General features: G+C 37.8%; 1 protein-coding gene across 1 annotated transcript in view; it reads right to left on the bottom strand.

Annotated features, from left to right (window-relative positions):
- The window catches only part of LOC113068636 (mitochondrial ribosome-associated GTPase 2-like), a 54,272-nt gene extending 32,613 nt beyond the window's left edge, over positions 1-21,659 (bottom strand). Inside the window, exons 1-2 of the mRNA XM_026241413.1 lie at positions 21,521-21,659; positions 11,345-11,492 (exon numbers count right to left, since the gene is read on the bottom strand). Of these exons, the coding sequence (XP_026097198.1) occupies positions 11,345-11,492; positions 21,521-21,604 (232 nt within the window). The 5' untranslated portion in view covers positions 21,605-21,659. The remainder of the gene's footprint in view (positions 1-11,344; positions 11,493-21,520) is intronic.
- Between the last annotated feature and the right edge of the window lie 3,613 nt (positions 21,660-25,272).

Genomic DNA, 25,272 nt, shown 5'->3' with positions numbered 1-25,272 from the left:
GACCCGCGGTGCGCTTGCGGCATTCTGAAAAGTTGAGATGTTTGTAACTCCTAACTTCGCACCTGGAAAAAAAAACGGCCGCATCGCACCGCGTGCGCATCGCTTCCATTATGAGCGCGCATACCGCTACATTGGAAATAACGAACTTGAGCGCGCAAAAGATGGCCTCTAAGAACTGCGGTCTTCTACTGTACTTCAAATATGCTGTGGAGAATCACAGAAAGTGACCGAATTCAAGAACATTGTTGCGGCATCTCTCAAGCAACGAATAAACACCGCAAACTTGGAGAATGCAGTGAAAACTCCTCTTCTCATGTCTGCCCTATACCCTCGGCACAAACATCTCAGGTTTCTAGATGAAAACATGAGAGAAGTAAGAAAAAAAAAACTTTTTGGAACATTATCAGAACATTTTCCTTGATGCGAGTGGTGCATCACCAACGATGAAGAGGATGCAATGCCCACTCGTCGGAAAAGGTTGAGCCAGTTCTTCTGCGATCATTACGGAGAGTCCAGCCGAGACGAGTGGGAACAGTTCTTTCTGGAGCCATGTGTTCCACCAGATGAGGATCCCATTCAGTGGTGAAACGAAAACACGAAGCGCTTCACAAAACTTAGTCTCTTAGCACACTGTTATTTGTGAGTCCCACCAACGTCTGTGCCGTCAGAGCGCGTTTTCTCCGCGGCCGGCCTTATTGTTATCAGACTAAGTCGACTTTCCCCCAATCATGTTTACATGCCCATATTTCTTAACAAGAACATGTAAAACAATAGAGAAAAAAAAAGCAAAATAGATTTGCTGACAGTTTAAAAGTTAAGTGTAGGCTACATTCTAGAATAGGCTAATTGCTGCAGGCTGCTTTACGTTTTTTTTTTTTTTTATCTGTAATTTTGTTTGTTTGCACGCATTGTAAAAAGTTTTCAGCTACAAAACACGATATGTAATGTTCAAGCTTATTGTGTGTAAGCTTTTTCAAAATGACGGAAAAAATAAATGTTGCTGAAAAATAACATCTGTCTCATTAAACTTAATTTAAATAAATGAATATTCGTTTTTTGTGAGCTCAAATATTAGAATGTGATATTTGTGGAAAACGGCCATCCCTATTTTATACAATTCTTCATTTGAGATCGTGACAACTGCTTCTTTTTCCCACTTTTCTTTGATATTCAGAGTTGTGTTTTTCTGACAGGACATACAGCTTTGAAACGATTTTGCGCATTTTCTGTTGATACGCACCACACAAGGGGCCCTATTTTAACGATCTGAAACGCAAGTGTCAAAGCGCGAAGCGCAAGTAACTTTGTGGGCGGGTCTCGGCGCTGTTGCTATTTTCCCGGCGGGATAAATGGCTCTTGCGCCCGGCGCAAATCTAAAATGGGTTGGTCTGAAGTAGCTTCATTATTCATAGGTGTGGTTTGGGCGTAACGTGAAATAAACCAATCGGAGCGTCATCCAACATTCCCTTTAAAAGCAGGTGCGCAAGTTCCATTATGGATTGCTATTATTATGGCGTATTTACCAGGCGCACGCCAGGAGCGGTTCACAGCCCAGGAGACTGATGTTCTTGTAAGAGCAGTGAAAGACAGAGAAGTTGTGTTGTATGGGGATGGGAGAAACCCACCCAAAATAGCGTCGGTTAAACAGGCGTGGGAGGAAATAGCCACAATTGTTTCATCGATTTTTTTTTTTTTCCTGGTTCTTGACGGACAAACAAATTTGTCAGATGTCCTTATATACATATATGTCTTGCCACTATCGGGCAAACAGGTCTGATCCTTAATTACTACAATTAGCCTGAATAATTTGTAAGCAAGATTTCACAAAGATTTCCGTCATCTCATGTGTTAATATTTTTTTAGTGTAACAATTTATGATTTGCAAAAATAACTGTAGCATCTGTGTACATTACATGAGCAAAGTGTATGCGCGTTGTGCACGCTATACATTATGATCAAGCATGCGCCCTTAAAATAGCATAATGAACAACGCGCAACGCGCCACTGACTTTAGACTAGGTTTTTTCTGGTCAGTGGCGCAATTGATTAATGGAACAGCAAAATAGCACCAGAGATTGTTTGCGCCGGAACACGCCTCCTTTTTTGCGCTGAACCGCCCAGGGAGCGCAAGTTCATTCACTAGTTTAGCGACGTGCTTCTGTGGAGGGAAAAGCGCGCTTTGCGCGGGTGCAAAATAGGAATGACACATGCGTCGGTGTACAAAGTCAATTGCGCTGGGTGCAAGATAGGGCCCAAAGTCTCTAAAACCACACTAGGTTCATTTCTGTCCTTAATTTCTTTATTATAGTATTCTCTTAGTTGCAGGTATCGGAAGAAGTCTCGATTATCTAGACTAAATTTGTCTTTCAGATATTGAAAACTTCTTATTTCCCCATTATTAAATTATAAAAGGCTGTAACCCCTTTATTGATCCAATATTTGAAATTTGAGTCATGCATTCCTGGCTTGAAGTCTTTGTCATGAGCTACCCATCTTAGTATTTTTCTTTCTTTATTCAATTTTAATTGTCTTGCTACATTATACCAAATTTCCATTGTGAATTGTGCAATTGGGCCAAGAAATTCTATTAATTCGGTTGGAATATGGTCCTCTCCCATAAGTGTCTGAACATTATATCCAGGGATGCATGTCTCAATCTCTTTCCATTTGGCAAAATAACTATGGTCACACCAGCAACACAAGTAACGCAATTGAAATTTTTAAATTAGGAAGGGCCATGCCCCCCTTATCTTTCTGCAGCTGTAGTGTTGAATACCTAACTCTGGGCCTCTTCCCATCCCATATAAACTCCGATAACAGCTTATCCCATTCTGTAAATTGTTTTGACTCTATGCTTACCGGGAGGCATTGAAATAAGTAAAGTAGCCTAGGGAGGATGGTCATTTTTATCACATTTATTCTATCTCTTAAGTCGAACGGGTAAGTAGACCATCTCTGGATGTCTGATTTAATACTTTCGTTTATTGGTTTGTAGTTAAAATTATAAAGTAGTGAAGGATCTTTAGACAGAAAAACTCCGAGGTATTTAATTTTTTTGGTGCTCCATTTTGTATCGTATGTGCGTTTAGAGTCCTGCACGGGTTCGGGTACCCGCAAATTTGGCTGAAACGGGTGAAAAATATATATAAAAATATATATATAAATAGAAAAGCAAAAAAATGAAAATAAATATGTATACATTTATTTCCTTATGTATATATTTATTTTTTTCCCATATTTATTTTTTCTTTTATTTATTTATACATTTATTCATTTATACATTTATTTATTTCTACATTTATTTATTTCTATATTTATGTATTTCTACATTTATTTATTTATTCATTTCTTCCTACATTTCTTCCTGCATAGGGGAATGAGGAGGGCGTGGTTTACCTCAGACATAGCAATCGAGCGCAGAGTAAGCGAAGGCGAAGGGTTGAGGCCACAGTGACACCCTGTGGCAAAATACAATAAGGATCACTGACGTTGATGCGGTCTGTGACTGCGAGGTATATGGTTAAAATCTTACTGTGTGACATGGATATGCTCGTCTTTATTCCGGACATGGCCGTAGAACATCGTTTGGTCTGGATTTGTAAAATGTCCTGGGCTAACAAACATGAAACAGGGACTCTGAAACAGAAGCGCTTGATATTTTCCATTTTTCGGTCAAAACTCATGGAAAGGAAGCAGGGCACATAGGCTACAGTGAAGTCGACGCAAGCATATTGACCAATGCTTTTGAAACGAGACCATTGCATTTGAATGTAGCCTAATTTCCAAAAACAATACTGACAGCAACAGCCTTATTAAATGTATGTACGTCACGTTAATCCACATCGATAAATTCAGTTAGAGGATAAGACTGTAGCCTATAGGGCAGTTAGCCTACCACTAAAATCCAACCAGAGCTTCATCAGAGCCATCAATACATTAGAGATCTTAATGCATTTACACAGCAATTAGCCTACAAGTGCATACAAATATTATGAAGTGTCTTAGGCCTACATTTTGAAGACATAAATATGACATGATGGAATCAATGAAGAAATAGCCTACGTTTAATATGAAACTAAAACAGACACCAGGTGGCAGAAAGTCACTGTCTTAATGAGTGAGTTCAATCCACTCGTTTGATACACCGAATCAAAAACAACTCGACGTGTTGAAGCGATTTGTTTCTGATCATTTATATTTAGGCCTATGCGTTATCTAAATAATTATAATAGCCTAATAATAATAATAATAATAAATAAATGACCAAATGTTCAAAAAGTTGACAGAGAGGGGTCATGTTCGGGGAAACAACATAGATAGGCTATATTTTTCGGGGCCATGGGTTTAATGGGCAAACCTGCGTGACCATATAGCAACTATTTAGAAATGGAAATTACGAATGCATGAATATTTTGTTTTGAATTTAAGAAAAGTCGATTGAATATTTACAGGTTTTGTATCTTGTTATTATTTTCAGAATGGTAACGTCTTTGTAACCAACCACAGTTATCAAATGTCGAAGCTATCTAATAGGCTACTTCAAAGATCAAATAAAATGATCTATTGTAAAAGTTTGTAAAAATTTCTGTAGCCCAAAAACTGCCAAAAACATAACAAAATATAGCTAGTAACCTACATAACTTTTTAATTTGTATTATTATTATTATAATTCTTTCTTTTTATTATTATTATTATTAGGCTATTGTTATCATCATCATCAGCTGGCAAACCATTATGGAATCTATGTAAAGGGAATGATTGTGGTGGGGAGTTTGGTCAAACTATTGCAGTGATATACAGCGAATATAACGGGTTGAAATAAAAGACGTTTTTTTCTTTTGTTTAAGAAATGGAAAACAAAAATTTAGCTGGATTTTTCTTATTTTTGTTTGTGGGTAAAAAATGAGATTATGCTTTAATATTTATTTGAATGTGTGGGCGAACATGAACATTGTAGATAAAAACAGAAACAGAACTGAACTTAAAGCAACAAAATAAATAGATTGAAAAAGGCTTCCAAAGCAGGGTATTTTTAATTCCCCCATTTTCGCCAAACTAAGTTAAGGATGAAAGCCTCCCTCTGAGAGAGGACCCCCTCCCAGAACCAGTGTATAAATCAACAAGAGCTTTTCCACTAATTCTACCTTAGGCGTTTTAGCTCCTTCACGTTAGGTTTTCCTCAATAACTTGGCAGCCTCAATGTTGTGGCACTGGTTTACAGTTTTGGATCCTCCTGAACTTGTTACAATTCAAAAAAGTTTTGTCAATTTTTTTCTGGGATGGTTTTCATATGCTTCCTCCAAGGGAAGTCATGGCCTAATGGTTAGAGAGTTGGACTCCCAATCGAAAGGTTGTAAGTTCAAGTCTCGGGCCGGCAGGAATTGTGGGTGGGGGAGTGCATGTACAGTTCTCTCTCCACCTTCAATACCACGACTTAGGTGCCCTTGAGCAAAACATCAAACCCCCAACTGCTCCCCGGGCGCTGCAGCATAAATGGCTGCCCACTGCTCCAGGTGTGTGTTCACAGTGTGTGTGTGTGCACTTCGGATGGGTTAAATGCAGAGCACAAATTCTGGAGTATGGGTCACCATACTTGGCTGAATGTCACGTCACTTATATCTCCCAGTGACTGAAGGAGGACAAGGACTCATAGATTTAGAAGCAAGGGTTAAAACAATGAGACTTCAAACATTATAGAAAGCCTCTCAACTTGCACGTGTCAGTGTTTATGAATAGATTAAATGAAAAGGGACAAATTTAATCTTGACAAACTATGTATCATTATAAAGATCTAATCCTCAAGCATCAACAACAGATCGCTGTTTCTCAATGGAAAGCTTATAAAGACTGTATTTGCTACATTTGTGTAAGCAGTACACATAAAAACATTAACATTAGAAATGCTGTACATACCAGATCCGTCGTAAAAACGAGTCATAAACATCCACAGCTGTAAATCCCGGTTTAGTTAGAAAGGTAAGGGTCCACTGAACGACATCTCATTAAGCACGTTTAGTCCAACGTAGCAATAATGTTGTAATATGGATCATAATTCCTTTGTTTACGTTTCAGTTCTTCAGCGACAGAATTGTTTGCGTCCGTAATGGAATAATTTGCGGTTGGAGACTGCGTCTTGGTAGTAAAAAAACGGCATGGTTTTGCAGCGTACAGTGTCACAAACAGAATGAGGTGATCCACCGGAAAAAATAATGAATGAAAGATAGGCGAAAGATAGTGTATTTGAATTTTGGCGCTCTCTAGTGACGCGCTCTGACGCGCCTGTCAGCTGATGGAGGGGGAACTTATAGCGATCGCCTTTTTCTTTGTTTATTTTATTTTCAACAGTTTTTATATATGTGAGAGTGTGTTTTATGTTGAATGTGAATGTATCTGCATGATTACCATCTGTTTGAGTGCAAATCAGCCCAAATCAGCTCGCTATTACTATATGATCACGGCTATCAAAGTGAACGCGTCTATATGAATAGAGTGGATTATTTACTTTGGCACATTTGTGTTATTACCATTTGTATAAGTGACCATCAGCACATCAGCACTTATTTGCATCGTAATTCATTGTAAATGCTGCATTTCTAGCAATCTTAGGATTTTCTGTAATTGGCAAACAAAGTTAAATCTTTTTTTATTTTTCTTATTATTCTTACTCAAATTATCCTTACTGTATTTTTCTAGTGCTCAAATAAATCACTTATATGATGTCTACATTTCTGTCTAGTGTTTTATAATTGAAAAAAAAAACTATGCAGTGGTATGTTTACTGACTAAATAGTTTGTAGAAGCCTTCAATACTATTGGGAAATATATTTTCTTATATTTGGGGGGTGGGGGGTGTAGACAAAGTCTCAGAAAAAATATTTGCAGGAGTCTCATTTTTCATGATATCTTATTCAGATTTGAATAAGAACTCATTACTTTTCTAGATTGCTCCAGGACTCATTTCTATGAAATAAAAAAATATGTAAGTGTGGTAAAAAAAAAAAAAAAAAATTCATGGCACTTCAGTGTCTATAACTTTTAATATTTTTGAGCATTATCAAATCTGGTTGATAAAAAGTAAAGCCCAAAGGGTCTTCTTTCCAAAGACACCAAAATGTTTGTGTTTATGTTTGTAACACACTGAAGTAGGAAACTATTACAATTATAAGTTAGGTAGAGCATTTTCAGCTGTGAGTCCCATAATGGGGGGTGCTGGCTAACAGGTTAATTCACTTTTTAAAATAAACTGATCGAATTCAAGTACAGTAGTTGATATGTTTTTAACCTGTTAGCCTGCACCTCAACGCAGGCATCATGAACGGCCCTAAACTCGCACATGTCAGTGTTTATGAATAGATTAAATGAAACGGGACAAATTTAATCTCGACAAACTATGTATCATTATAAAGATTTAAGCCTCAAGCATCAACGACAGATTGCTGTTTTTCAATGGAAAGCTTATAAAGACTGTATTTGCTACATTTGTGTAAGCAGTACACATAAAAAACATGAGCAATGGAAACGCTGTAAATACCAGATTTTTTTAGATTAATTCATTTGTTTGAACTGTTGAGGAAAATATATTTACTGAAATTTTTTTTACAAAAAATCTGTTTATTTTGGGCTTGAAATACAAGAAGGAATGGAAAGCACAGTGCATTGTGGCTAACTTTCTATCAGAGCAGGCAAAGTCTGCAATGAAATCCCACACATGTAAAAATGAGGGGGAAAATATTTATCTGGTTGGAATTTTTAAATCATTAGTAAAGTACAGGTTATCTGTAGAATATGCCTATTGCAAATTAACAAATAATATGGATTTTTTTTTGAAGCAAGGTGGAGTGTAAAAAATGCTCTTGTGGTGAGATGTTTTTGGAGAGTTGTGGTTTAATTGGTAAAATTGTGAATTATTATCATTATTACTATTTAATTAATTAATTTATTTTGTGTGGTGCAAATATTGTATTTAAACTAGTTTGATTAAAAGATTTTTAAAATTCAAAAGTCTCTGCTGCGCTCTCTCTCTCTCTCTCTGCAGTGTGCTCTCTCTCTCTGCTGCAAGCTAGGGCTGGGCGATATGGAGCAAAAAATATCTCTCTATATATTTTGCTATATCTCGATATACGATATATATCTCGATATCTTTATAGGAAAAATAACCCCCCAAAAACTACTGCAAAAAACAAATATAAACAATATATCGATATAAACGATATGTCAATATCCATATGGTGTTTAAAAAATATCTCTATATATTTTAAATATCGAGATATCGCCCACCCCTACTGCACGCTCTCTTTCTCTCTCAATCTCTCTCTATCCATCTATCTATGTTTAATGTGTGTATGTTTGTGTTTAGTCAGATGTTCTATGTTCCCCTGTAGTGTAGTTTAATAAACATCCATATGTATTCACACTTTGTTGTCTGTGTTCGCTGCTCACAGGACGAGGTCACTTTAACGTTCCGGTTTCGTTACATGCTCTGGGAGCAATGTATTAGTAGTAAAATAATTTTTCGTGGCCAAAGAAATAATTTTACTTAGTCAATAAATGATTAACACTGCGGACAAACAAATCGTTTTATTGTACTATTAATGATAAAATGCTACAAGTAATTCCTGAAGATGAATGTAGTTAATAATAACCCGTTATGATTAATTATGTACATCTCACTTTGAGCTAATTTGCTACATTACTATTATTTATTTTCTTTTTTGCAATAGCCTGTTAAGCAAAGTTAAGCTGTTAAGCAGAGTCTAGTCGTAGACTACTTAAACAAATGAATTGCACTGGGCCTTATTGCGTTGTATATTATATACAATATACAAAAGTATATTGCTGACTGACAGCGGTCCCAGATTTCTGCATCTTTCTTCCAAGATCCACCCATACACACTGCGCGCTAGATGCAGGAATGCTCAAAATAAAACGTGTGAATTGAGAGGACAAGAAAATCGCTCTTTCCCATTTTTTTCGGTGACAAATGAGAATTGTTTACAGATGTCTGACTTGACTTGCTCTGCCTTTGTCAAGTTAACAGCAGCTTTAATTTTATTCTAAACTTCTTGTGTTGACTCCATTTCTACTACACAACACCGTTCCCCGTGGGGATTCGGCAAAATGCTCTGACCAAAGGCAAAGGTAAAACCGCCCGCTACCCACAAGATTTGCGTCCCGCCCTGCCTCTTTAATTACTAAGCACATTGATTCCAATGACATGCATTCCACCTTATATATATGCATTAAAAGCTAAATGTTTTCATTTCGGTTCATTCTTGGTTATAAAAAATAAAAATAAAAAAATACATCAGGTTCCATTTGCAGAGTGAAATGAGTACAGTCCAGCATTTACATAATTCTTATTTAAGTCTTTTATTATTATTGATTTTTCAAACTGCTAACACAGTTTTGAATTATGCCTTTACTGTGTGACCAGAAATTGTGACTTTGATCATGCTAGGTCCTCACGCGCACATATTCATTGGAAACAGCAGCCGTTCATCAAACCATTTGGCGCAACAGCCGTCCACTATGGCATATTTTTGCTCATTCTGATTTTTTTTTTTAGCGATACTAAAGCACGTGTGAAATACAAAGCCTATTTTACTTTATGTATGCAGTCAAAAAAGTTATCAAATTTATTTTGATTCATCCATTTGTGTAGGATACAGACCTACACAATGGTGAAATAACTTTCCCAGTTCATGTTTCGTTGTACAAACCTAATGTGTGCCATCATTTGGGCTTTTGTGGTAACGTCCACCGGGCGTCCACTGTGGCGCTGGCGCCTGCTCTGTTCCGTTGCTTGCCGCGACCCGTAACTATAGCCATAGCCATAGGGGGTTCTTAATGACAGCTTTCCTTACAATATATACTATTCTTAAAATAAGAAATATCCCAATATATAGTACCACAACCCTATATCGTGATACTTATCGTATCGCCTGATTCTTCGCAATACACAGCCCTAATAATAAGTGAAGATGCTGAGATCTAGAGATCAGTGTGAAACACACACTGTCCCAGCTATCCAATCACAACACATTTTGCATTTCAGAAGGCGGCCTTCATTTAACGCAGAAACTATTTGAGCACTTCATGCCAGACTGGAGAGAGGTGTTATAATAAATGTAAAATAAACAAAACAAATGACAATGACGAGTAAGTATCAGCAAAGGATTTCTAGCCCTTTACTACTACATTATGTTAAATACATATCTTCATGGTGACGAGAAATAAAATCCCACCCTGTCCTGCTATGATCAGCTGTTCCGCCAAGCTTTGGATGTTATCATGGAAAGGTCTGTTGTTTTTTGTCACATGACCTGCGTTCGCTTGCGGCATTCCGAAAATGCTGTTTTCATCTCACCACGACATGGCATGAGCGTGCCTGGACAAACGAGCGCTCTGCACTGTATGCACGTCGCAACCGCGTCGCTTCTTTTATGAGCACTTGTCCAAACCTCAGCCAGGTGATCGCGGAATAAAACTCCTACAAATACCACAGAAACACGGAACAAAGCCGGCCACTCTGCATTATTTAATCCTATGACCAGTGTTCGTAACAGCTGCCTTATGCATACGGATAGCCTAGAACTTAGCTATTTGCAGCTCCCTATATACAATGTCAAGCAGATTTATAGACAAGGCATTCAGCATTAGCGTTTTCCATTTTGACCCACATACTTTCTTAACTGTATAGTTGCACGCACATATAGAGCAACGTGTTTCCACAATATTTCAGCTAAGTCAAACAGTTAAATGATGCTTTCAAAGTTTAAAACTAACCAGAGCAGGCTTCCAGCACTCTGTGGGGGAGGGGCAGTGTGAACTGCAGCATCTCCAGCAACACAGAGCTGCCTGTGGATGCCTGTCTGTAAATAATGCCGGGAAAAAACTATCGGCGAACGCAGCAGCCACGTCTTGGCCGATGCCGATACACGTAAAAACCTCAAAAATTGTGTGAGAGCCTGTTCTACTACACCACCAAAACAAAATCAAGACCTTGTAAAAGAGCATAATAGGGCCCCTTTAAATTGTGGCATATTTTGCATTTGAGCCAATTCGGAAGTGAAAAATTGAAATTTTTACATAAGATTTATAGTTTATTTTGATTAATATTAAAAATGTAAAAGCTTTGCATTATAGTTGAATCCTAAATTAAAAATGTACAATTGTTTCTATGACTGCAAGTGATTCTCCTCAAATGCTATTGAAGTTGGAAAACAGTATAAACAGTAAATATCGCATGTAACTTTAGAGACTGTCCCTAAATTTGCGAATATTGAATGTCCAACGTCAAGCTAACTTCATGCCTTTATTTAAGATCCATGGTGTAATGCATTACCTTTGATGATGATGTCTCCTCCAGCACCACCGTCTCCCCCGTCTGGACCGCCCCATTCTTTCCGGGGCTCGCTGTGGAAGCTGGAGGCCCCTCTGCCCCCCGATCCCGCCACAACCTTCACCCTGCGATGATCCACGAAACAGCGGCTCTGTGGAGACAGACAGGCCGCGTCAAATGGGCATTCACTAAATTTCAGGGGTTACATTACCACAATGTAAAATGGCCATTTTCTGAAGGTCTTGGTAAAACGTCCTCTCTCGAGAGAAAAAAGAAAGAAAAAGGTCACCGATAATACGCAGAATGCATTTTCTTTTCTTTTTTTTCTGGCAGGCATTTCCAATCCCAGGAACAACTCAAATGGATATTGAAGGAGAAATAAAAGCATACCTATGATGGATAATGAAGGAGAAAACAGTTAAATAGGTAGATATTATATTTGATATCTATTATGTTTTATTATCTTTCAGTTAAGCTATTGTCGAAAACAAATAAACAACCAAACAATGTAAAATGTGCTGTAACGTTAGTACTCTACTTGTTTTACTACAAACCAAGCATGGTTATTGACGTCCATGGTAATCACAAAATAAACATGGGTTGATAAGCCACTCACATTCAGACAGGTACAACAGTGCTCCTGTTAACACCTTTTAATCCTCAAACATTTTATTATGCTCTTGATTCATCTAAGTTATCTCTTTCTCTGTAGTGTGACAGTCCACTCTTCAAAAAAAAAGATATAGTTTGGGAGATATAAATGATTATCAGAATATCCTGTAAGCCCTGAAACAACCAGTCCTTCAAACATTATCAAACATCTTAAGTTCTTTCTGTGCAAATTCAATTTAGGATGGAATTATGAATAATTACATGGGTTTTCTTTACAAGCAGTGGTCTTTGGAAAAGTATTGAGATTAATAAAATCTGAGGTTTAACTGCAGACTTGTCTTGTGTTATAAAACTCATGATAGAATGGATGTGAAGTCAGTATGCTTACTGAAGTGAAATGGGTGTACCATAACTGAATAGTATATTGTGAACAATAAATGATCAGGACAGGTATCTGAAGTTACAACTGTATTAATATATTAATATATAATATATCAAATTAATATATTATATGAATATATAAAAAATATATAGATGTAACAAAACTCACAACCAAGCAGAAAAAGAAAATAAAGAATTGCGAAAGTGCAGTATGCCTTGCGAAAGCTAGACAGAAAATACCTGCAATTTTACGCGCCTATAAGACCCAGTGACGTTGAAAGCATCCTCTTATGCTGCGTTCACACCAAACGCGAAGAGAGCGTCTGGCGTGAATAATTTCAATGATAAGTCAATGGAAAGGTGCGTTTACCCGCGTATTGAGGTCTCGCGGGGTGGTAGAGGCGAATTTGCCTCATTCACGCAGCTAGTTACAGGAGATTCTGAGTTATGAAAAGGACCATTGCAAACTGACAGCAACCAGCTTTTGTGATGGAAAATTGGCAGTAATACCCCCACCTTGAACAGCTGTACCTGAGTGTCAACAGCTGGACATATAGTGAATAAAAAACACTCTGTTCTGGACATCGAAAATCTTGATAGAATTGTTTTCCTGTCCAATAAATTTGTAATGTCCCTAGCCTTTTTGCGCGTTTCATGCCTGCCTAGTGCCGCCTAGCCAAAGTGTTGGTTACGTTAAAAAAAAATACAAAAAACACACACATGGCCTGTTCTCAAGTCCATTTAAAGTTTCCTTTTTTGAACAGTTGTTTGAAATGGATTGAATCATTAATGAAAATAATCTTGGAGATTTTTGAAATGCCTAAATCATAAATGCAGCCGGGTTGAAGCCTGCAGTGATGTTTTTCTTTTGTTACGTCAGCCGTCCCCTCTGCATACATATTTTTTAGAGAATGTTGCACTCCTGTTGCTGTTTGTTATTCTGCCAGAAACTTCATGCCAATAAATAAGAAATATTGCTGACTTGTGCGTTTACAGCGCTCTCCTTGCGTTCGTCCATTATTTGAGGTTGAAAAAGGAAACGTCTTTTATTCAATGAACACTTATGTCTTAAAAATCGAAAATGATTTTTTCACAAAAGTGACAGCCCTAGTATTAATGTAATTTCACATGAAACACCTGAGAACAGGACAGGGATCTGAAGTTATAACTATTAATATAATTTGAAATGAAACACCTGAGATCAGGACAGGGATCTGAAGTTATAACAGTGTTAATGTAATCTTAACAGTATGAATGTAATTTGACACGAAACTCCCGTGATCGCAGAAAGGTTACCTTAAGTTGTAACAGTATGAATATAATATGAAAAATACCCACAATCTCAGAGAAGAAACACTATTTGAAGCAATTTTATCAAATGGGCTTTCCTCCATGATCGTTGACCAATGCAAATGATCAAATAGTCAGCTGGGCATGGGCTCAGAGTGGGCACTTTGATGGGCTGAATATGGGCCCCAGCTTGGATACAGTTATGGGCCCCAGTTAGGCTGCCCATTATTGTTTATTTGTGGGTCCCAGATGGTCCACATTTGGGCTATATTAGGATATGTTTATAGTTATATAAAAAATATAATATTTTATTATATAAATGCATTTATTTTTATAATTTTTTTTTTGCAGATTTTTTATTTTTAAGCAGTTATGGGTAGCTACATAACCCTAACAACAATTACATTGATTTAATTTATGTATTTCATGTTTTATATCATTTAGGGTTATATCATAATGTAACAATACAAGATTATTTATTTTATGAATAATCCTATTTTATTTTATTTATAATTATCTCAAAGGGTTTTTTCTTCTTATAATCTAATGCCGCGTTTCCACCGCAGGAACTTTACCCAGGAACTAGGGACTTTGGGCTGGTACTTGGTGTGTTTCCACCGCAGGAACCAGGAACTAAATAAACTTCCGGAACTATCGGGGGCGGGACTTTGGCACTAAACATGCTGATTGGTTGAGTTCACGCAGCATTGGTTGAGTTCAACCACCATTTATTCGGATCAACATTTTCAAAATATTACTGTTATTGTGTCATTAAATGTAATTTTAAAAGTATTTCAGGCGAGAATGTAGTTGTTTAAAACTCAAATCTGTTGTTTATTTATAAAGACAGCGCCTATTTAAAATGTGTTTCGCCGATCTCGTAGACGGTGAGCTCCACTCGATCAGCGGGAGCTCAGTGATCATCTATCCGACGAGAAGCAGCCTCACATTGGATAGACCTTCTGATATGTGCCGCTGGCTCTGATGTCTCTTTAGTGGTTAAACATTAAATATAATTCAGCTGCGGGGTAAATCTAACAGGTTTTCTTTGGTCTGTATTCAATTTAATAAATAATAATTAATAATCTATATGTTAAAATGAAAAAAAAAGACAAGTCTATATAATATTTTGTTTCATTGTAATGGCTGTATATAACGTTACACATATCCCTGAACTAAGTACATTTCTGCAGCTGTTATTATGTTTAAATGAAAATGAAAGGAGGCAGTGGTATTTTATATTCTATTTGTGCACTCGACTCCCGAGTCGAGAGCACAAAGTCTGAACTAACTACAGAGGATGCACGTCCAAAATCAGCGTACTTTTTTTTCTTTTTTACATCAGTGGTACTTTGTATTGAGAAATGCGCGCAGACCTACGTCACAAGTCTATTTGCCTTATCTTCCCGGTACTTTACACCACGGTGGAAACGCAGAAAGCAACAGGTCTGGGAGGAAAAAATTCCTGGTACAAATGTTCCGGGTAATTTCGGTGGAAACGCGGCATAAAAGCACTTGTGTTATGCGGTCATTGAGTCATGCGATGATTGGCGTGGCTGTCTTCCCGCCCCTTCTCATAAAAAACAAAAAACGGATGCTACTCTCCACTTCAACACTGTCTGCGCCTGAGTGTCAATGGATAAATATCAATGTAAGATAATTATATTTCACTTTATTTATTACTGCTGCTGTTATATAATTGGATGTACATATTTTTTTTAAAATATTTGAAAATACAGAAATACAGAAGTCACTAATGAAACTTAATGAAGCCAGTCGGGATTGAAGTGTCATAGTTGAAGGGTTAACGTTAAGGTTGTATAAAAAATTTAAATGTTAGGATGTTTACTTCGCAATCATAGGATGTTTTGTTTATACATCCATTGGGCAAAGGCTTAAAACAAGTTTCAATGCTTTTGCATTACATGCAGAAGCATTCAAACGCCCATATAACGTTTTCACTTCCATAAAAACGCTTTTAATGTGAGCGCATACAGGCACTTCTGCTTCATAAAAAATAAAAAATCTTTGTGGGAAAACGTGTCGGATGTGCCAGTGGAAAATAAATGGTGTAAATATTAAAGTTTGAAGAGTTCATGTGCTTAATTCGAGAACACATATCAGCTGTGTCTCATTTAGAAGGATGCGTGCTCCGGAGGTCATCTCAAAACATTTCCTGTCTGTCTCACGATGGTCCAGCCGGTCAGTATGCGGGACTGCAGGAGGGGAAATGCTTTTTAGGACGGCTTAATTGATAAAACAAACGAGACGACTCCAGGTTTTTTAACGACAGTTACTTTATTTGGTCACCGAACGGGTCTTGATAGAGAGTTGCATCTCCATCGTGTTGCCAGATCTAGATATTATAAGTGTCTTTTTGAGAGCATGAAATGTATAGGTTGAGTACAGAATTAAATATGCCAACTCTGGTCACGAAGAATGCTATGCTATTTCATTCAGTTTGGTAGTTAACCTTTTACAAAAATTGTGATAAAAACATTCATGAGAGCCCGTTCTTATCCATATAGCAATGCTTTTCAATGAACATTATTACAGTAATAAGCATTGTTGCATGAATAATAAATCTATCCACACCTAACATGTAGTAAAATATCAAATTGGGATAACTAAGAGTGTGGTGGACACACTGTTTAGTTTAATCTGCCGGCTGGGGGTTCCCAAAGAAATCCTCACCGATAAAGGCACGGCGTTTATGTCATGTACGTTACACAAACTTTACGAATTATTGGGCATTAAATCGATTCGGACCAGCGTCTATCACCCACAGACCGACGGCCTGGTCGAACGCTTTTATCACACGCTTAAGGCAATGATTCGTAAATTCATGCAGGAAGACGCCAAAAATTGGGATAAGTGGTTAGAACCCTTGTTGTTCGCGTGCGAGAGGTCCCGCAAGCCTCCACGGGGTTTTCCCCCTTCGAGCTTCTCTATGGACGGTAGCCCCGGGGGGTGGTTATGAGGTTATACGGTCAGATAGGAACGGGGCACATCAAATATATCACCTCAATCTCCTTAAAAAATGGAAGGAGGTGGAGCCAGTGATGTTGGCAACGTTGATTAGTGGAGAGGAGGATCTTGGGCCGGAGGCGAATGTCAAATCTCAATCCCTCACCCTGGCCCCAGGTGGAGATCACCTCTCGCCGTCCCAGCTCACTGACGTAGCAAGATTGCAGGCTGAATTTGCCGACGTGTTCTCGCCCCTACCCGGCCGTACCAACCTGATTCAGCACCATATCGAGACTGAGCCGGGCGTGGTAGTTCGCAGCCAGCCGTACCGCTTGCCTGAGCATAAGAAAAAGGTAGTTCAGGCTGAATTAGACGTCATGCTTGAAATGGGGGTAATAGAAGAATCCAACAGTAACTGGGCGAGCCCGATAGTTTTAGTTCCGAAAACGGACGGCTCAGTCCGTTTCTGTGTGGATTACCGCAAGGTGAATGCTGTGTCGAAATTCGACGCGTATCCAATGCTGCGGGTTGACGAGTTGCTTGATCGGCTTGGCACGGCTCGTTTTTATTCGACGTTGGACATAACAAAGGTATATTGGTAGATCCCCTTGTCTCCTTTATCCAAAGAAAAAACTGCTTTCACAGCCCCGTTTGGTTTACACCAATTTGTTACCCTTACGTTCGGGTTGTTCGGGGCTCCGGCCACCTTTCAGCGGCTGCGATCCCATACTGCATATGCGGCTGCCTACTTGGACGATATCATTATATTTAGTAATGATTGGCAGCGGCACATGCAGCATTTGAGGGTGGTCTTTAGGTCGCTGAGAGGGGCTGGACTCACGGCCAAACCGAAGAAGTGTGCGGTTGGGCGTGTGGAAGTAAGGTATCTGGGTTTCCACTTGAGGCATGGGCAGGTGCGTCCCCAAATTGACAAGACAGCCGCGGTTGCAACCTGTCTGCGTCCTAAGACCAAAAAGGAGGTGAGACAGTTCTTGGGGCTGGCGGGATATTATAGACGGTTTGTGCCTAATTATTCGGACCTCACCAGCCCCTTGACTGACCTTACTAAAAAGGAGGCACCAGATACAGTCCAGTGGACGGAGCCGTGTCAGAAGGCCTTTACCCAAGTGAAGGTTGCTCTATGTGGCGGGCCGTTGTTACACACTCCTAATTTCTCTCTCCCTTTTCTGTTGCAGAAAGACGCATCGGACAGGGGGCTGGGGGCAGTCCTGTCTCAGGAGATCGAGGGAGAGGAACGGCCGGTGCAGTACATTAGTCGCAAGCTCTCTAGGAGAGAGACTAAGTACAGCACCATTGAGAAAGAATGCCTTGCCATCAGGTGGGCTGTCCATACCCTCCGCTACTATCTCCTGGGATGGGAGTTCACCGTCTGTTCGGACCACGCCCCCCTGCAATGGCTCCACCGCATGAAAGTTACCAATGCACGGATCACTCGGTGGTATCTGGCTCTACAGCCTTTTAAGTTCAAAGTGATCCACAGACCGGGTGTTCAGATGGCTGCGGCCGACTTCCTCATCAGAAATGGGGGGGGGGGGGCTGCAGGCCGGATGGCTCCCCGGCCTGAGTCGGGCGGTGGGGGTATGTGGAGGTAGAGGCGTGGTTTAGCAAAGCCTGCAGCGGGAGAGAGAGTCGGGAGACAAACGGTGAGTGAGCGGGTTGAACGGAAATAATCAACACCTGTCTCTTATTTCAGTAATTGGCATGGAGAGAGTATTTAACGCCAGGGGAAACCGGAGTAGTACAGAGAGAAGGACTGCTGACAACCGCACGAGCCGGAAGCTGGAAGCCACAACCCGGAAGTATTAGTAGTTTTGTTTTTGCTGGTGTGAGTGACACCGTAGAAATAAGTTGTTCCTTAATAAAAGCGTCAGCAGTCAAGCCGACCCCTCGTCCTCTTCCTTTCCATCCTTGAACCTTTGAGTGAAGTGAAGTGACATTCAGCCAAGTATGGTGACCCATACTCAGAATTTGTGCTCTGCATTTAACCCATCCGAAATGCACACACACAGAGCAGTGAACACACACACACACACACTGTGAGCACACACCCGGAGCAGTGGGCAGCCATTTATGCTGCGGCGCCCGGGGAGCAGTTGGGGGTTCAGTGCCTTGCTCAAGGGCACCTAAGTCGTGGTATTGAAGGTGGAGAGAGAGCTGTTCATGCACTAACCCCACCCACAATTCCGTCCGGCCCGAGACTAGAACTCACAACCCTTCGATTGGGAGTCCAACCCTCTAACCATTAGGCCACGACTTCCCTGGAAGTACTTTGTACACTTACTTTCCCAATAAACTAGTATTTTCCTCCCGCAGCGCGGCTGTCAGACCAGAGGGGAGACTCGTCATATAGTCCTTTTACTTGCTTACTTTCCCAGTAAACTAGTATTTTCCTCCCACAGTGGCACCAGCAGACCAATAGGGAGACTCGTAAAGACCTAAAAGTCGTACAGGTAGGTGAACTTTAAAACACTTGAAGTCGTCTCGTTTGTTTTATCAATTAAGCTGTACTAACCAAAATTACCCTCCCGCTGTGGAGCTGACTGACCGGCTGGACCATCATGAGGCAGACGGGAAGAGTCGTCGCCATAAAGAAGACCATTTTATATGTTTTGAGATGATATGTGTTCTCTCAATATTGTTGTATAGTCTTACTAATTGAGTACATTAACTCTTCAAACTTTTATTTTTATATTTACACCATTTATTTTCCACTGGCAAAATGTGTTATCTATTCTTTTACTTGTAGGCTATATGTATGTTCATTGATGAAATATGGTTAATATTCTGGTAATTCTGTGTTGTTAAAGTTCAGCTCTGAAAAATAAAAGATGAATCATGAATAAAGCTGTTGGTGTGAAGCAATAACTTGTGTTATTGAATATATAATAAAATAATAGTACTTTTAAAATTACATTTCTAAACTGAAGAGTGTCACTTTTAACTTGTTCATATTACCTTTAGTAGTATAACTTGGGCAAAAATATGAAGCACTGGCACAACTTAATTACTACCACGCATGCTTTTTAATGCTTTTGTGAATGTTTTAAAAGTATTTTAAAATAATTGCCTTTTCTGTTTTTCTTTCTTTACTGTTTTTTTTTTTTAGGTATGAGCTGAGAAGTCTGCACAGGCCCAGGAATAATACCATTTCATCCTGTTCTGTTCAAGTATTTTTGAATTAACACTTTCTATGAAGCCCATATTATAAATGATAAGGGTTTTCTTAAAGCATTATAAGGAATGCATTATAATACAACTTATAATATGTTGGATCATCTCATGAATATTCATAAGGACTCCCTGGTAGAAGAGATATTGTATCTTAATGGGACCTTCCTGGTTAGACAAATAAAAAAAAATAAGAACAGGTTTAATATATTTACTTATTTTTGGTTATAGCTTTTAAGAGTATGATTATTTATAACACAATGAACACGTTGCATCCAATTTTACAATGGATTACATTTCTCATAATGTATTAAGTCTCATATCTTGCCATTTGTCTGATGCTACTTTACTTAAAGTGGTCAAAGACCACTTATAAGTTGTAGCAGTAATAATAATAATAATAATAATAATAATAATAATAATAATAAAAAAAAAGTTTTCTCTCAAAAAGCCATAATATCAGATATCAGATCAGATGAATTGGTAAAATGACATATTTGCTTTGAACTATTGTTATTGTAATATGAGTTTGATTATTTTGATGGTACCCTTTAGACACCTGTTGATAAGTAACTCTGCAACTACATGTAAACTAGTGATCATTAGAGTATTACTATGTCTGCTACTGCAAATATATGCTTACACTTTATTTTGATGGTCAACCAACAGATAAACTGACTGACTATAAGTGTCTTTGCAAGCATGTCATCTTATTCTACCACTAGATTCTACCAATCTTGAGCATACTAATACTCTAATTAGAGATAGTTGACATGTAGTGGCAAAGCTGCTTATAATCGACTGATTTAGGGGACCATCAAAATAAAATGTAACCATATAAAAGATTGCTTTTTTTTCAGTTAAGAGTATTAAGCTCACATCAATTAACATTAACTCCACAGGAAACACTCATATAACACACAACATCTCACAAGCTGTAGTAAGATACTGTGCAGAACTTAAACAATGTCAAGATATGATACAGTCCATTATACTGTAAATTAAGTAGATGTAATATGGTGTTCATTGTGTGTTATAAATAATCATACTCTTAAACTTATAACCATGATGTATTGTATGTATATGTATTGTAATTGTTATGATTAAATTGTTATGATATCACATATAATATGTTTTTTATAATGCATTATGCATTCATTATAATGTCTTAAGAGTACCCTTATAATGTATTATAAATATGGGCTTCATAGAAAGCGTTACTGTATTTTTATCCAGTTTTTATCCTGATTTGTTTTATTTAGTTTTACCCAATAAAAAATGTGATTTAGAGATTCTGAGTTTAATTCATTTAAATAAATAGGTAATAAGTAAATAAAAAAAAATAATACAGAATTGTATTGCATATTAACTTTATCCAGAGCAATTAATAAAGAAATATAAATGGGGCCCAGTTCTGACCCACTGTGGTCCCACTAAAACCCCACATAAGGGCCATTTGTGGGTCTAGTGTAATCACCCACTGGGCCCCATAAGGGTTTTGTATGTGGCCCACCTTGGACCCATGTGGGCCCCTCTAATGAAACCATAATGGGCCCCTTTGGGTTAACACACACGGGGCTCAAGTGGAGCCGATGGACAAATATGTACGGGTCCCATTTGGGTTGCCCATGCCGGGGCCAACTGACAGCCCACCAAAAACCCACATGGAAATGTTGGCTGGGTTGCTTGCCGCGTCAAACGCTCGCTCGCTCGCGTGTCGCTGAGGACGCATATACGCACCAGCTTCTTCTCGGAGAGCCGCGCCGCTCTGTGTTTGTGCGCTCGCTGGATCAGCAGCAGCCCGTGCACCCGCAGCAGCTTCATGCTCCTCTCAAACAGCAGCTCGGTCTGTCAAATATCCACTGGAACTGCCATTCTTCTTCTTCTTCGATGCATATTGCTTTTGGCGCATTACCGCCACCCAATGATCTGGAGTGGGAAGCGTAGATGAGAGAAGAATAAAAAAATCCCCAGAAGATTGTCTAACTCTAATGATAGCGTGTGATGATCCATTTCCCTTGAGCAAGGCACTGAACCCCACAATTGTTCTCTGGGCGCTGGAGCAAATAGCTGCCCACTGCTCCGGGTGTGTGTTCAGGGTGTGTGTGTGCACTCGGATGGGTTAAATCCAGTTCTTAGTATGTCACGACTTTCACTTTTACTTTATTGCACTTTTTGATTCTATGAAAATTGGTAACCCCATGTGTCCTCTGCAAAGTCTATAATGAATGAATGTGTGACTGTCACACACATAGACATGTTTTTACCGCTCAGTATTTATTAAGATGGTTTTAAAGGTTTACATCTGGATTGTGGAGTTGTTTCATGGACTTTCCATTCCAGTATTTTTACACCTTTGGATCATCACTTTGGACTGTATCCCAGCAAACACGTTCTGAAGACGTCGTGGAAAAGTTATTTTTTTGGGAATCTCAAGATACCATTTGAACAGCCCATTATTTTGGAAATATACTAAAAATTCATCAAGCATGTTAAAGATGGCATTATTCTATATATATAAGAACGAGTCTTCTCGGGGAGAGATTAATTCAGTCGCGCATGCGCAATATTCTATAGGTTCTGTGCTGCTAGGTAGTAATTCACCTCATGAATTCGTTCTTTTGATTTACAACCTTCCTGGTGCATATTATTATTAATTTTATTATAATTATTGGTTATGCTTTAAATGTTTTCCATATGATGGAGAAATAACTTTGATAAAGAAGAGATTTTTTGCGGGTTTTTTTTTTTTTTCGTAGGATTCTAATTTTCAAAAATGACATTGTTGCAGGGGCGTAGATTACGTGTGTGTGTAGATTATAGTGTGTGCATGACATGATATTTTATTCGGACCCAGAATACAGCGAGATGAACATCACGGCTAAACACTCATGCAAGTGTTTGTTTCATTCACACTCGAAGCCGGAGCGCGCTCTCGCGCAGAAAGTCATATCAGGGAATTCCTAATATGGACAAAAGCGTGCAGCTATCTCTGAATAAAAACAGTTGTTTTCACAGAAAAACAGAAACTTTTTCAAACACGATGACATTTTACATGCAATTGCGAATATATATGTTTTTTCAAGTCATCTCCAGCAGGTGATAAAGCAGATGAACAATGCAGTGCTAATTGACATAGCATTTATTACAGTATAGAACTTATTCTGCCTTATTATGTGATAAACAGTGTTTGTAGTATATATATATATATATATATATATATATATATATATATATATATATATATATATATATATATATATATATATATATATAGTTCAGAATAACAGCATTTATCTAAAATATAATTGTTTTGTAAAATAATGTCTTTATCTTCACTTTTTTTATTCATCACAATTTAAAGAATCCTTGCTACATAAAAGTATTAATTTCTATAATTTATTTTCCAATAAATAAAAAATATACTGATTCTAAGCTTTGAACGATACACTGTATAATGTTGCATATAGGCTTTTTATTTCACATAAATGCTGATCTTTGGATCCTTCTATTCATCAAGAATGCTGAAAAAAAAAATACTCATATCTTTTAAATATTGATAATCATCATATAAGAATGATTTCTGAAGGTAATGATGTGTAATGATGCTGAAAATACAGCTTTGATCAAATGAATAAATTACATTTTAAAATATATTTAAATATTTTAAATAGTAAAAATATATCACAATATTACTGCTTTTGCAGAAGTGACTTCTTTAAAACATCTTACTGTTCAAAAACTGTTGACTGGTAGGCTATATAGATTACAGAAATATATATATATATGTCTGTCCCCCTCACTTCTGAAAAGATGGCTATGCCCCTGCATTGTTGTATGATTTATGTCTCTTGAGTTCACCCTTCAGATTAGACTATAGAACTGTAGTGTTACTTCTTAAGATTCAAAATGTTATCTGCTTTTAATTTATGTCATTATGTCCTGCAATCTTCTTGTACATATATTAGACCAAAATGTCAAGTTTGCCTTGAAAAAATATATATATATTATACCAACAAACTCAAAATTGGATTAAAAATGAACCAACTAGGCTATAAATACTTTGTATTGTAGTCTTGTATTATTATATTATTATATAGCCTAGTGTGTATTTACTGATAGACAGTCAAAAAGACAAATTCATCAATATTTTATTTATAACAGGGCTTTATTTATTTATAAAATAATAACACAACACAGATCCTTAAGAAACAATAACAAATACACAGTGACAGAAATGTCAGAAATAGCCTATAGGTCTGTCACGTGATTAAAGAACGACTCGACCCAAAAGACTCATGAGATGAACTAATCAATTGTCTTTCCGGCTCGGACTGCATTGGTTTTAGCGTATTTATTCAATACAGTGGCTAAATTAACGAAAAATAAAGCCCCGACATCACAGCAGTAATGACTTTATGAACAACTTTACTTATAAAATCGATACTATTAGAGATAAAATTGCAACCATTCAGCCGTCAGCTACAGTATCACATCAGACAGTGCACTATAGATCCCCTGAGGAACAGTTCCACTCATTCTCTACTATAGGAGAGGAAGAATTTTATAAACTTGTTAAATCATCTAAACCAACAACATGTATGTTAGACCCTATACCATCTAAGCTCCTAAAAGAGGTGCTTCAAGAGAAAAATGGTATATGGGTCAATATCACTGTAGGGTGCCTTTTGGTGTCCTGAACATAAATAACTCATTTGCCATGATAACTCAACATACAAATGACTATGAAAGGTGTGTTATATTAGGCTAAGTTTTTTTTATTCATAACACAAGCATTACTTGGCTCTTTAGATACATTTTCAATATTTTCTTTAGTTTTGTATGAGAGGATGTATGTTGTTTTGCTATGTCCCAGGCACTGCTCATTAAACTTGAATGAGAGTAAAATAGTCAAATCAAAAAAAAAAAAAAAGTTTTCCTATTAATATTTTGTTAAATAAGATATTACTCAAATTGAGTGTATTGATCATTTTATAATTTTATTTAATAAAAAAGAAGAGTTTGTCCATGTCCCTTGAATGGTTTTCCACCCTGTCGTATTGCGGTATCTGTCCCTTTAAGAAGAGGCCATCACCATTAGTGACATCATCGCAACAGATTTTTTTTATATCTTCAGTGGTGGGAATTTCAACTGCTGAGGTGAGTAACAGCTGACTTTTCAACTGACAAATTTTCTTCATATAAGTTTGCTTACTTGTTTTGCCAAAGCTTAACATGTCCACCCTGTCGCCATAAAATATACAGGAAGTGATTAAAATACAATATTTTCAAAATATGTAAGTTTAAATATACCAAATTCTCTTCAACAACCAGACTAACTATTTAGCTAGTCACAGTTTGTTGTAAGCTAATATGCTAATTGAAGCTCAAAATGTCCACCCTGTCGTTGTTACAAAATGTCCACCCTGTCGGCCACTTAGACTCGATGGGGTGGACATACACATGACAGTGTGGACATAATATTCATTTGT

This window comes from Carassius auratus, linkage group LG48F (assembly GCF_003368295.1).
Source record: "Carassius auratus strain Wakin linkage group LG48F, ASM336829v1, whole genome shotgun sequence".
NCBI classification, from domain to species: domain Eukaryota; kingdom Metazoa; phylum Chordata; class Actinopteri; order Cypriniformes; family Cyprinidae; genus Carassius; species Carassius auratus.
This window is presented reverse-complemented; position numbering and strand designations above follow the sequence as displayed.